This window comes from Seriola aureovittata, chromosome 13 (genome assembly GCF_021018895.1).
Source record: "Seriola aureovittata isolate HTS-2021-v1 ecotype China chromosome 13, ASM2101889v1, whole genome shotgun sequence".
Classification (NCBI taxonomy): Eukaryota; Metazoa; Chordata; class Actinopteri; order Carangiformes; family Carangidae; genus Seriola; species Seriola aureovittata.
In genome coordinates, this window is record NC_079376.1 from 4,012,877 (window position 1) to 4,027,500 (window position 14,624).

At 44.8% G+C, this 14,624-nt stretch overlaps 1 protein-coding gene across 6 annotated transcripts in view; it reads left to right on the forward strand.

Annotated features, from left to right (window-relative positions):
* Positions 1-1,792: 1,792 nt before the first annotated feature.
* Positions 1,793-14,624, forward strand: part of fgfr3 (fibroblast growth factor receptor 3) — an 81,756-nt gene continuing 68,924 nt past the window's right edge. For 3 of the 6 annotated variants that reach the window (XM_056393076.1, XM_056393078.1, XM_056393081.1), the window contains exons 1-2: positions 1,795-2,283; positions 7,050-7,269. In XM_056393076.1, coding sequence (XP_056249051.1) covers positions 7,128-7,269 — 142 coding nt within the window. In that variant the 5' untranslated portion in view covers positions 1,795-2,283; positions 7,050-7,127. Of the gene's footprint in view, positions 2,284-7,049; positions 7,270-14,624 lie in introns of all 6 variants that reach the window. The other 3 variants (XM_056393077.1, XM_056393079.1, XM_056393082.1) reach the window with 2 other exon arrangements.

Here is a 14,624-nt window from a genome sequence, read left to right on the forward strand (position 1 = left end):
AATGGAGGATTTGAGAAGCAGCAGCAGTAAATCTGACATCAAATAAGGCGACGCAACACTAAAAGACATTAAATAAGGTTAATTGTAATGTGATAAATGGCAAATCTTTCACCACCTGGATCAATTCTGTCCAAGAGAAGCTGATTTTTCCTCTAATCAATTTGCTTTTTCTTATTTTTTAAAACCAGAACTATTCTTTAGTCTTAAGATTTTCCAGCTTTCCTCTGTTTATTGTTTGTTACAGAACTAATTAGTGTTTTTCCAAAATGTCATATTCAGCATTTTAAGAACGTATGTGATTTTTAAAATTTTTTTTCATCCCACAGAAACAGTTTTATCTTTAATACTGGAAACTTCTTTTAACTGTCTGTTCAGAATCTGCTGAGATAACCGGGGGCTCCATAAGAAAATAGTTCACCAACAGCTCTGAGACACACACACACACACACACACACACACACACACACAACACACACACACACACACACACACACACACACACACACACACACACACACACACACACAAAATTATCTCTAATCCCTGACATGTTCCAGGGCCCCTGTGTGGCTCTGGGCCCCCTGATTCTTTCAGGATTTATCCCTTAATGGCGTCCCTGGAGATAACTAAAGAGAAATGTGAATTCTCTGGTCTCAACAACTATCTGTAGACACTGGGTCACTGCTTTAAACCTCTCAGAGTGACATAATAGCAAAAGACCACCTAGAACCCCTCCTCCGGTCCCCTTGTGGTCCCCAAACCCCGCATTGGCAAACCACTGGGTGTGAGGCTCATACAGCAGCAGCTCTGGATTCTGCAACAGCGTCTCGCTTGATTGAGTTTTTCTGAACGAAGTAAAAGGAGCGAATGGGAGGCGCTTGGACCATCCGTCGCTTGCTGCCTCCAGCGGGCCCAGAGGGGCGGCGCGTTCGAAATCTGATCGCCCTCCCCCCGCTGCTGCTGTTTGTCCCGGCGGCGCGCAGCCCGGCGGAGGCAGAGGCGGCCAGGAGGCATCCTGGACCACGGCGGGACTGGAGAGGAGAGGAGAGAGGAGAGGAGAAGAGAGCGCGTCAAGTCCGCGAAACACACACACACACACCAAAACACACGTGACGGTTGAGCCTTCAAAATAAAAGCTTAGTCTGAGGAATGTGGTTCTTTGAATGACTCAATTGTGATCCATCTGTTTACCAGTAATTGTATTTAACGTGCTTACCTCAGTAGCCTATATGTATCTATTTACTTTCTCATCACCTTTGTCATGTTTCTTATTTGGTCTATTTTTATAATTGGCCTAATATTTATGGTTTAACTTAGAGTTCATTATAACTCAATTAAAAATATTTAAAATACCTTGTTGGGCCAACAAAAAATAAGAAATCTTTAGACACAGTAATGAATCAATTTATTTCAACAAAATGAAATAAAATGAAACATATAAGCTAGCTTAACATATAAGATAACTCAGATGTTAAAGCTGATCGTTTGGATTTGTTCTAACTGACTATGTCTCAAAATAAAACTGACTTAGCTGTTATGAGAAATCTTTGACTAAGCTGCTGGACTTATTTCGTCTGTCTTCTTCCTTGATGTGATGTAAAAGCACCTCAGTGTGTAGGTAATATCACATTTGTTTAGCACAGATTCCACTTCAAGCATATTTGGCACTCGAGTCAGAAAAACATTGCGTCACCATGCAGTTCATCAAAAAAAGCCCATGCTTTTATTTTGAAACTCCAACCCGGAACTCCTGTTGTCTCCTAGCTGGGCTGGTTTGGCGGCTTCACCGCGCACAGCTCCTACTTCACAGGCAGCCAGCGGAGGAAAGCCACCAGTCCGAGTTGGTTGACCCGAGGCGACGAAACACACCGACTGCCTGGCATCCGCGCCGGAGAGGAGCGAGGAGCCACGTCCCCTGCGTCCCGTCCGCCTCGTCCGCACACGGCCCCGCGCACAGCAGGATGAACGCGTTCTGGACGTTTGGACACTTTGGGCAGCAGCGCGCAGTGGAAAACGGGATTTAGTGAAGAAGTTGGCTTTCGCAGCGGCGGTGCCCGAGCCGAGGACTCTCGCTGTCAAGTCGTGAGAGGGATTTCTGACTTTTTTTCTTTCCCACTGTCGCCAAAACTGCTCCCCGAAGCACGAGGACCGAGGGATATAAGAGTAGTTTTGTGGTTTTTATGAAGTTTACTGGAGAATAAAAGCTGTTTTTCTTCTTCTGAAAGCTTGGTGACATCTGAAATCTGAAACGCTGAAATTTGCTGTCAAAACGGAATACTTTGGGTAAGTATTATTATAATTATTATAATTATTATAATTATTATTATTATTATTACAGCTTCTTATTGTGAGCTTCTGGGTCATGGAGGAATAGCTTCACTTCCTTGTAGATGTGCGTCGGACAGGTTGAGCTTCCCAGTCTCTCAGCGTTAAGCAGCCGTGTTGCACTCCAGAGTGTGTACGGTGTGTGTGAAGCGTGGAGCTGCAGGGACCAGCCCCACGGCCGTGCCGTCGCACAGGTGGTGCAGAGGGGACGCTTCGTCTGCCGGGTCCCTGGTCTGTGCGTAATCGGCGCGTCTCTGTCTGTGTCAGGGAAATACGGAAAGGGCGCAATCTGTGCGTATTTTTTTTTTTATTTTTTATTTTTTTTATCACTGGTGTTGAGAGAGAGCGCAGGGGATTTATGTTATAGTTCATAAATGCTGGTTGCGTTGTGTGTGTGTGTCGCAGGTTTGTTTCTGTGGATGAAATTACGCACGCTGCGAAAAATAATGACACATATTTGGATTGGAAAGTAGGCTATATATGATTTCTACTGGAACTGGACGCTGGTTGAGAATATTTTCTTCTTTTCAATGAAAATCATCTCGATATAAAGAATTTGATCAAAATCAAAAGTCATTCTGATCAACGTGACTCTCCTCATTCTGTCCAGTTTTAAAATATTGACACTTTGATTTCAAGAAAATTCCTGGAATTAGTGAAAACGTGAAAGTCAGAGGCACAATTTAAAAATAAAATAAAAATAAAAAACGAAGGGTTTTTGAATAATGAAATTACGCACGTCCATCAGTCCGTCACTGTGCGCTGGAGATGCCCATTAGATGCGTCTGAGATGAGTTTGGTTTCCACTGATCACCAATCAAACGTTTCCACGTTTAATTTCACTGTCAAAAAGTAAAATATTGACTTTATTCGCCATCCTACTCTCGTTAGGACGAACACGCCTTTTCTCCTCACTGCAACAGTGACGTCTTCTTTGGTTCGCAGCACAAACATGAATTACACATCAGCCTCTTTCACAGAGCCGCACTCCCTAATGCCTCTGATCATCTCTGAAGTTTCTCCAGAAAGCAGCAGATTTCCCCCCCTCCTCTCTTTGAATGAACGAACTGTGCGGTTCTCTCCCCTCAGCAGCAGATCAGTCAGCCCCTCTTCAAACACATGCGCTTCAATGGGATTCAGATGGTGATTTTGGCCACTCAGCTCCAGCTTTGACTTGCACCATGACAAGTCATCACCGGAGAAAATTACCGGATTATAGCATCCTACAAGAGAGAGGGGGGTGCTGAAATGAGATTTGGGAGTTGTATTGCATTAGCCTATTAAATTTCGGAGCCATAAAACAAGCGTGCGGGTGATAATAGTTGGCCTAATGCTGCAAATTAATTGTATCTATTGACCCGAGAAATAACGCATGCCAGTTTGCAGCGTTTTCAATCAGAGGCGAGCCTCAGACACATTTCGGTTCCAAATGAGACTCTGATTGCCTCTTTTCATTACCGAAATTGGCCTGAGACCATCGCTCTGCGTGGAGGTTTTGTGCCTTTTTTTCCTCCTCCCCTCTTTCAGACAGAGGAGGACGGTGCATTAATTGGCTCCAACTTGTCTAATTTGAGAAGAAAAGCTGATCTCTGTCGCGCACAAACATTCAGTCACTGTTATGCTCCAGTGAGAAAATCCTTATGTCGTGCAGCAGTGACCTTACCTGGCCTCTGTGGTGGTTTTGCCGTAGGACAGAATATGTCTCTGATTCTCAGTTATCAACTTTATTGAGCTTTAGTCTGAGTGTATTTGATTCTTTACTGAGCCTGTAACATTCAAAATAAAATGACCTTATAGTGACTTTATAGTACTTAATGGTATTTTATGTTTCCCATTACTTGAGTTTATATAAACCTTGTTAAGCTTTATAACACTTACATTTCCCGTGATGTTTGCTGATACAGTCTCAAAGACAGTTATGTATGTCTGAAGCACTTGGTGTTTGAATCATCAGATTATTCAGTGGTTTCTCATATATTCCCCAAGTGTCCTTCTCTGTCCTCTGTCTGATGCTGAGGACAAATGTGCGGACACGTGCATCATAAGACACACGACAACACGTCTTCCACCGTCCGTCCTGAGTGTCAGCCGGAGGTGAGCCGAGTGCACAGCCGGCGGCGCGTTCACACCTGGAGTCACGCTGCACCTCTGACAGCTTTAAAGTGCGCAGCTCTCTCTCTCTCTCTGCCTCTGTCTCTCTGCCTCTCAGCTGATCAATATCTCTTCTCACCTGAGGGTGCTGTTGGAGTGTGTGCTGTGGAGAGAGGAGAGGGTGGTGGAGGAGTGATAACGGCAGCAGAGGAGTGTGGTGAGGCGACATGAGGGAGAGCCGCAGAGATACAAGAACAAAAGCTGAAAGGAAAAGAAGAAAAAGTGTAGATGATATGGAAGACTACCCTCTTGTGTTTCTGCCCGGCTGCTGTTTGCACTTGTACCCCCCCCCCAAAAAAAAACCCTCTAATCCCCTTTTCCCAAAATGTCGATCTGGCCTCGGCTGTTGATTCTCTGGCTTAATTATTAAAGATTACTGATACTCCGGAGAGGTGTGACGAGCATGTGACCGCCTCGCATTGATCCTCACAGAGAGGGAGAGGGATGACAGGGATTTGAACCCCGGTTAAAGCACTTCTCTGCCTCCGAGCTATTACAATGTGGAGATAGTTCTGCATGATTAATATTCATGCATTATTCACAGCGGTGGCTGTGTTTCCCTTTTGATGCTTTAAGAAAATATTAGCATGAAAACACTTTGGAGGCTTTGAACTCCACGCTGGGTCTTTGGGATCCATACCGCCTCCTCCTCTTCTTCTTCTTCTTCTTCTTCTTCTTCCTCTGGAGGTTGTTAACTGAAATCAAAGTGTTTTTAGTTGGTGTGAAGAGTTCATTCTCAGCGTCCACTTTGCTGTGAGGTTACCGTACGTTACCGTCTGCTCTCACACTGACTGCAGTTAGTTTCAGTTTCACGCTGTCAATCATGCTGCAATGCACGGCTGCTCCTCAAACTCAAGGATTCACTTTGCACATGAGGTTGTTTAAACTAATACCTGTCACCAAATTAGTCAATGCGAAAGCCTGTGCTGTTTTCCAATGTGTTCACACATGGCTCAAGAGGCTGTCATGCTGCCTGTCTAAACACATCTGCAGCACCATGACATGAACCAACTCTGCAGCTTTGTCAGCTCTCAAAGTGAAGTGCCCATAAAAAGCTGAGATTTTCTTTATATACGTGTGTGTGTGTGTGTGTGTGTGTGTGTGTGTGTAGGTGTGTGTGCGTGTGTGTGTGTGCACGCCTGCCAGAGAAAACAAAAGTTTTCAAATCAGAGGGAAGTGCAATCAGCTACCTCCGCGCCCCGGAGAGCGAAGGCCTTATCGTGCTGTATAAACAAACTGCAGCAGCGTGTAGGCGTCCTGTGTTGTAAGAAGGTGAGGATGGGCTGAGAGAGGAGGAGGAGGAGGAGATGAAGAAGAGCTCTCCGGAGAGCACAGCGAAGACATTAAAGGCTGCGGTATATGTTGAAGCATGAAAGGTGTGGTGGCAGTGTTTAGATTAGGACAGTGTGTGTGTGTGTGTGTGTGTGTTTCTGTGCTGCTTTATCTATTCATGTGAGTCCTGTGAAGTTTTCCCAGTTGGTGTTTTGTGCGATAATGTGCAAACAGAGCCTCGCTGAGCCGCCGGGCTCCACTTTGTGCTGAGCAAGGAGTGGGTCACAGGTCCTCAGAGGGAAAGAAAAACAGTACTGTTAAGACTTAAGACAACACAACCTTTCTGTGGACTGTGTGTTCGTACAATACACCTCTGTGTGCGCAAGCAAAGCCCACTCTCAAATGTGTGTGTGTGTGTGTGTGTGTGTGTTATTGTCGGGGTGGACGTCTCACAGACAAAGCTATTCTGAAGCTGGACAGAGCCGCTAAAGTTTAAGCTAGTGGTAATGTGTGTGTGTGTTGTGTGTGTGTGTGGAGGAGAGAGAAAGGGGGGGGGAGTTGTGCTTTGCTTTTCTGGGCACCTCTCTCAGAGCTTTCTCTTCGAACCTCGGTGCATTCCAGCTTCTCCCTGCTTAAGCAAACAGAGAGCAGAGCGCTCCGCCGTCGCTCGCCGTGGCCGCCACCCTCCTCCCTCCCTCCTGCCCACCCCCCCCCCCCCCCCTCCTGCGAGCCTCCGGGCACGTTGGGCAACTGATACTGTAGATTTCGGCATTCCTCATCCTGCAGCAGGATTAGTGAATCCGTGTCAATCGCTTGCTAAACCATGCAGAAGGGTTTCTCAAGCAGAAAGAGAGTCCTGTGGAAGGAGCGACGAGGCCGTCTGAGGTGTTGTGATTTCTCTCTCCGCTCAGATAATCCGGCTGCTGCAGAGTTAAGTGATTGGTTAATGAACTTGTCTTCCAGGCCGGGGGTACGGCACAGACGGTTTTATGTGCCGTTCCAATATCAGAGCTCCTCTCCAGCCATCTTAACGATCAGGTGCTCTGAGAAAGTTTCTGAGAAAAACTGCGAAGAGGGATTTCCACCCTAATCCTTGAAATCTGTGAGGAATGTCAGGTCAGAATATGGCAGCATTTGTGCAGACCCCAAGGCGCTTCTTTCTTGCTGTGTTCTTACTTCTTCTTTTCTGATTGCACGTTCTCCCACAGCCAGAATAACATCCAGACTTCTCTCTCTCTCTCTTTCTCTATCGCTCTGATCGATTCCCTCCTCATGTTTTTTGTATTTGTTTTGTTTTTCAGGTCAGCGGCGGGGAGTCTTTGGATAGTTTCTTGCGGCGTCAGAGGCCGCCGTTCTGCCGGACAGCATGCGAACGGAGGATGTTGTCTGAGTCGGGCCTCGCTGCTCTGTGTCTCAGCTCGTCGTCCAGAGGGATGACGGCTCTGTGGTGCTCACTCTGGATTTCCTTCCTCCTGCCTCTCTGCGTCGCTCCGGCCCGGCTGCCCACCGCTCAGCCCACAGGTAGGACGCGGCGCCGAGCCCCTCGCATACGTGGGCTGCATCACATCCTGCTGAAACAACACAGCACACACAGAGAAGATACAGTTTAGAAATGTTTGATCAGCTACCTGTGTCTTACACACTCTGTAGGACATTCAGAGTAGAAAATGTCCTTGAAGGCATCATAGATTTTGAGCAATGAAAGGGTTTTCTTTCAAAGTGAATGTATTTACACGTGAATATAAATTGAAAGGTAACTAAGCGACAATTTGAACTTTCTCATTGGTCATATTACTAATGTGTTTAGTTGTTCTGGTTGAGCTGCTTTAGGCTAATGTGTGGATGTGACCACTGACCCCTGTGGGCCACCGTAGGTATGTTTCAGCTCCCTGTTACAGAGATTAAGCTTTTATTGATTAGAGAACAACGGCACAGCTGTTTAAACCTTTTCTAACAGAAATCTGAGTAGAAAATGTCCTTGAACGCATCGTGGGTTTTTGAGCAATGAAAGGCTTTTCCTTCAAAGTCCATAAAAAAAATACAACACATGGAGAAACAGGACGGATCAAACAGCTGATTGAGCGCAGGATCCTAATTGGTTCTTTAGCGGTGAAGTCGTTAGTTGATGAATTGATTAGTCAGTGATTTGTCACTTATCAAGCAAAAATGCCAAATATTGACGGTTCCAACTCTTTCCGACATCAGTGTGAGTTGAACGTTCGTCGGTCGGAACAAAACAAAACTTGAAGCAGCAGCAAAACAACAAAACACCAGCTCAGGGAAATAAAACCTCCTCAGGTTCACACTCAGTTCTGAACCAGGCGCTCGTGAAGATGCTCGAGAGACGATGTTTTCAGCTCATCATCCACGTTCACTTCTCCTCCTCCGTCGCTCCTTGCTTCATTTTCCATACTAATATGACATCTGCTTAGAAGCGGCTTCCTGTGCGTTCATCCCTTCAAATAGGGGCATTTCAAAAGGAACATTTATTGTTTATGAGAAAGTGGTGGAGTCTTTTTTTTTTTTTTTACGAGGATTTAATTGGACTCCTCTTGGTTCGCTGAGCTTAGCGCGATTTTCCCTCTTTGTTCTCGAGGCACAGAAATACCCAAAGATCAATCCAAAGTAAACGTCGACTGTGTTTGCTTTAATCTGTCCATATTGTGCAAAAAAAAAAAAAAAACTAACACAGCAGAGTAATCTTTTTCTGAGGCGTTAGCCAAGTGTTGTTTTCTTTTCCTCCTCCCTCCCTCCCTTTTTCTTTTTTCTTTTAATGTGAGTTGTTTAAAATGAGTCTTTGACACACTTTACACGCTACAGTGCATTAAGAAAGACGAGGAGCTGGGCACGTTCTGGAGACGACCCAGCTGTCTTATGCAAGCTGAGATGCCCTGTGTGTGTGGGTGTGTGTGTGTGTGTTTGTGTGTGTGTGTGTGTGTGTGTGTGTGTGTGTGTGTGTGTGTGTGTGTGTGTGTGTGTGTGTGTGTGTGTGCGCGTGTGTGTCCATATAGCTGAGGTCCGACCACAGTTGTAGACTCAAGACTTGACACACAGACTTAAAAAGAGAAAAACGAGGACTTGAAACTTCACTTACTTTAGACTTAACTTCCTGAGAACTTGATGTGACTTGAGATGTGAAATCGAAAATTGTCCATGTTCCAAATTTGTACTTGGAAAGCTCGTGGCACAGTAAGACGTAGACCTTGTATGTCACAGTTTTGGGTTTGTGCAACAGCTCTGCATCGGGACGATCCCGCCTGTGTCCTGCCGACTCTCCGTAGCCAAGAAAATCCCCCAGTTCTGGTCTCTCTGCCCCCCCTGCCCTCTCTCATGTAAAACCCCACTGATACAACAGGCATGTTGTGATTCTTTGCGCCTGATTGCCTTCCCTGCTGGGAGCCATCGCAGCCCATCATGCTTGGCATCCTCCAAAAAGCAGAGGGTGGTTTTTTTTTTTTGTTGGTTTTTTCTAAACCCCCCCAGGTGGCTGATGTTCAGGCTGCGATCTCCATGTACCTTCACGTTACGCAGATGTGCACAAATACAGCCGCTCTGAAGAGGATATTGTTTCAAGGTGCTGATGTTTGTCATGTTCGGGGGGTGGCGATGATTCATCTGATGTGAAGTGGATGACGATCAGGTGAGAACATGCAACATGTGCAGCCACGTTTCCATCCAGGATGGTTGGAGTGTGATGCTGAAAATCTCATTTGAACTGGAGGTTAGATTTACTTCTCAGTCAGTGTCGTCGGACTTTAATGACCACAGCCTGGAAAACCTGCGTCTCCACATGTTGTTAGTAAAGCAGACACTTCTATCTGTTTTAAATAGAAGAAAACACTCTCATTATGGTCTAAATGTGGTTTCAGAGGTTTGTTTGATCCTGACAAGAATACAAATCTGAGAAAAAATACTCTCGTTTTTTTGTATTTCTTGGCATGAAAGTGCAGTTATATGTTCAGTTTGTCCTTTAGTCAGAGGAGAGAAGTGAATGACGTCACTGTGCTCGGAGCTTTCACTAACATACAGAGTCTTGTGGTTTGTGGGAGGTTTGCATCCCCTCTTCATTTGGGCTAATGATTCAGCACATGACATCACCACCTCAGAGGTCAAAGGTTGAATCCCGCTAGGAGCTTCTCTTCTCTACAAACATCCCATGTTTCACATGCGAGTAGAAATACTCTGGACAAGCGGTGGAAGTAAACGGCAATGCAAAGATTCGGAACAACTGGAAACTTTTATACCGTCATGTCTTCAGGTAACTTGACGGATGGATACAGACTGAACGTCTAACACTGACTGCCCTGCAGCTAAAGGTCACAATATATTGCTTTCTCATGTTGAGCTGATGATTTACTGCCTCTGATAATCTGTGGACTGATTTTTGAAATACCTGAAATATTTCATTTTTAAAGGAAGGCAGAAAGAGGAGGTTATCAGAACACAGAACACATCCCTGACGGTTACTTACCTTCCTGACTTTTAACCCTCAGGTTCTACATTATCCTCATTTATCCGCCAATAGAGAAACTCTTGCATTTGTCCTCATGATGAGGTGATAAAGAAAGCTGTGAACATACAGCGGCCATCAGCGCCTGGTGGTCATCTCCGGCCTGCGTCCTGTCTCTGCCGTCTCCCCCGCGGCCCCCTGGCCTCCAGCAGACTTCCCCACGTCCACAGATGGACGAGCAGTAGGGATAAAATGACGGTCGTTTACTGGCAGATGGCTCGATTTCCCCTCAGCCGCCACAGCACTGAGCTGCAAAGTTGTCACTTAGGTCTGTGTTTCTGTGTTTTCTGTGTTTTCTGTGTTTTCTGTGTGTGTGTGTGTGTGTGTGTGTGTGTGTGTGTGTGTGTGTGTGCGTGTGCGTGTGCGTGTGTGTGTGTGGCTGCATGGGGGGTGCATGCAGATTAATGTTTGTGTGTCAGGGTCAGAAATTAGTAGGTGCCGAGGACAAAAATGCCCTTGAAAGTTTAGAGCAGGCATGTAAATATAAATTGAAAGGTAATGAAGCGACAATTTGGACTGCTCCATTAATCATATTACTAAAGTGTTCAGTTGTTTTTGTTGAGCTGCTTTAGATTAATGTGTGGATGTGGCCACTGACCCCTGTGGGCCACCGTAGGTATGTTTTTACCAGGAGTAAAAATTGTTTCCTGGTACAGAAAATAAGCGTTTATTAATTAAAAACAACTTCACGTGCTTGATAAGCCATTTAAGTGATGGTACAAACTTATCTTAATATAAATAAATAAATATATATTTAAAAAAGAATTGTGGTTCAGATAGAGATTTCCCAGAGAGCCTTGCAAACACATCATTTTATACTTTTTAAAAAGCCCCTTTAGAAGTAACAGGCTCTCTGGAATAACTCTTCAACTCATTCTCTGGACTGTATTTATTCCTGTGTGAGGTAAGGAGACACTGTGGTTTGTGTGCGAGTGTGTGTGTGTGTGTGCGAGTGTGTGAAGTGTAATTCCTTGTTTCCATTAAGTCCACCAAAATGTTGTTTCAGAGCGAGGCGTTGTTTATTTCTCCAAAGGCTGGTGGCGTTTCCAAATGTCCTGAAGAAAAGAAACGTTTGAGACGCCAAGTTTGACCGATGTGAGAGAGACTGATGACAAAGAGCAGAGACGGTGTGTGTACGTGTGTGTGTACGAGTGTGTGTACGTGTGTGTGTGTGTGTGTGTGTGTGTGTGTGTGTGTGTGTTATTCTTCTCCCCTCTATATTTACTGACCGCACACCCCCACCCCCACCCCCCCACACCGATGCCCCCGCGGAGCTCGGATGAAATATTTGGCTCCTCAGCTCTGACGTTGTCTGTGTAGTGGCAGACATATAAATTCAACACATTCAGTTTTGCCATTGCATGTGTGTGTGTGTGTGTGTGTCACAGAGCAGGCCTACGTGGAGTCTGCACTTAAGTGAATGTTATGTCTGTATGAGCAGAGGCGGATTATGAAAGGGAGGCAATAAAAGAAGATGAAAAGAGAGAAAGATAGAAATTAAAGGATAGCTGTGTGTGTGTGTGTGTGTGTGTGTGTGTGTGTGTGTGTGTGTATATGTGTGTGTTACAGAGGGGAAGCCTGGGTGTGTGTGGTCAGTAAGCTCTTAACCATAGAAGAAAGCAAAAATGTATGTCATTTTTAGAAAAAGAAAACGAGTGTGTGTGTGTGTGTGTGTGTGGGTGGGTGGGTGTGTGTGTGTGTGTGTGTGTGTGTGGGTGTCTGTGTGAGGTCATTGACCCCCTGCCTCCCCTCCTGGCAAGGACTGTAAATTTCAGCAGGGGTTGTTTGGATCGTTAGGACACTTGTTAAAACCACGCCATCCACAGATTTACACTCAGGCTCTACAAGACACACACACACACACACACACACACACACACACACACACACACACTGTCACTCTCTCTCTCTCTTCTTGTGTCTGTGTGACACACTTGATTTTGAAGACCTGTCCTGTGTGTGTGTGTGTGTGTGTGTGTGTGTGTGTGTGTGTGTGTGTGTGTGTGTGTGTGTGTGTGTGTGTGTGTGTGTGTGTGTGTGTGAGTGTGTGTGTGTGTGTGTGTGTGTGTGTGTGTGTGTGTGTGTGTGTGTGTGTGTGTGTGTGTGTGAGTGCGTGCGTGCAGATGCATGCAGCGTTTACAACCAGCTTGTTAAACTGTTCTTCAGCTCTTCTCTGTGCTACAGTCCAACTGCTCGTCTAATTCGTCCAAGTTCCTTTGGTGTGTTTGTGTCTGTGGACGTCGAGCTCACTCACATTCATGTCGCTCAAAAGACTGTTCAAAGTTTTTATGGAAACCAAAGTTCAGTTTCTTAGAGCAGGACTAAGCCTTTATTGTGGGACTACACTGAGTCCATGGAGCTGAAAATAACCAGGTCATATTTTCTGATCTGTTTGTTTTCTATGAATGGACAATTTAATTTCAGTGTTTTAAAATCAGTTAAATGCTGCAACAGAACAAATGCGCCGTTTGTTGTCTGAAATTGAGCTATGCAACAGACAAACAGGTGGTGGAGTCACTCCGGGTCAAACTATTCCTTTAAAAGAAGATCTGGACTCGGCAGCACTGGTCTGGTGACATGTCGACAGACCTGATGTCCAGTTTGATCGGGCAGGAATCAGTGCGACGGGACAGATGTGAGGTATGAGCAGACTACTGGAATCACTGCTTCAGCTTTTGAATTCTTATTTTACACAGTACAAATACTATTATTTTACCACACAGTCCAGCTGATTGGGTTTCTGGGGTTCAAGATGTTTTTGCCTTTCCAGTCTGTATTTATAGAAACATTTATTTTTTTTTCAAGTATGGAAGTCGTGTCATTTTCTGTGGAGCACTCACCATCCCCACCGTTTAATCACGCTATTATGTAAATGAGCTCTGCTCCCTGTGTGGGCTCTACATGACTCTGACAATCAGACCGTTCATCACAACTTTAAGCACAAATTTACACCAGTCACTTCTTCTTCTTCTTCTTCCTCCTCCTGCAGCAGCAGCTCTCTCTGGCTCACTGTGTCTCTGCATGAATGTTCATTTCCCTGGCAACTTTATCAAGAAATCTTTTGGCAAGCGTGGGAAGTGCACGGGCCAAATAAGCTTTGGAGAATGACTATTTGTTGAACAATGACTGTTCTATCCTCAGTCCATCAGGCACTTAATCCAACAGACACTTTGGACACTTTTCTGGATGGGATTGAAACATTAAACACGACTCAGAGTCCCATTTAACAAGGGATCATGGTGGGGTGCTTCTCCTGGACTACTGTGAGACGCGGTCACGTGATTTACAGCAAAGCATTGTCACCTATAACAATGAATTTATACATTACCCAGCAGAAGGTCCTGAATTCACACAGTGGCCATCCTTCAGGAAAAACAATCTAACAGATTATGTATTTTCAATAACATATTTAACTTTGTGTCGTTTCGTCCCGCTGAGCATATTATGTATTAGGGAGATTTTCATTAAGCGCTCACTGTATTACTGTCTAGACGCAGTATTTTTCCAAGGATAACACACAGCTGAGCGCAAGTGGAAAAAGCCCGTTGCTAAGCAAAATGTTATTAAAGGTTTTCATATCAGATCACAGACTCAAGTGAAAATGGTCGGCTTGAATCAGACTGAAATGTGAAACAGCAAGGGTTTTATATTTCAGGCCTAGTGCTGGACATTGAACTTCTTTATTTACTTCTTGACTAAAAATACATACGATCATCTGTCATACTGAGTATTGCAACCCGTAAAGTATCGAAAGTCAGTATTAAATACTTACACATACGTGTTTTTTCTTATATATTTATTCGTATTTAAGAGCATTTGTCAAAATATGTTCAGATTCAAACCTTATACCTGCATTAAATGATGATCGCAAGCTGTCAACACAACACTGGCATGGTGAACTTGTGACACGGTGTAACGTTAGCATTAATTATGAGTCGTGTTTCCTGAAGTGATTCTACTTTTAGCTCAGTTTTAGTCTCCACCAACTACCGAGAAAATGGCTCTTTAGCTGCTAATTGTTCCTTCATGTCGACTTGGTCGGTCCTAATCCTGCATGCCGTCCGGTGCTGGGCAGGTAACCTACAAAAGCAGCTGTCTGTCACTGTGAGGGAACCCAAACAGTAAAGATGCAGCTCATAAAACCAAAACAATGAGCTGAAAGATGCTAAATTGCTGTGTGGAGCTGAGGGGAGCTGAGCTAGCATCGGGTGATAATTCTCAGGCAGGTGACCTTTTTCACATATTTTAATAAAAATATTGATTGTAGCAGCTTTAAAGTCAAATCAAAATGTTAACAACACAGGGCTTGATTTCAAATTAAAAGCTCTTCCTTTCCCCTGTAAGTAGAGAGAGGGAAATCCTCCCT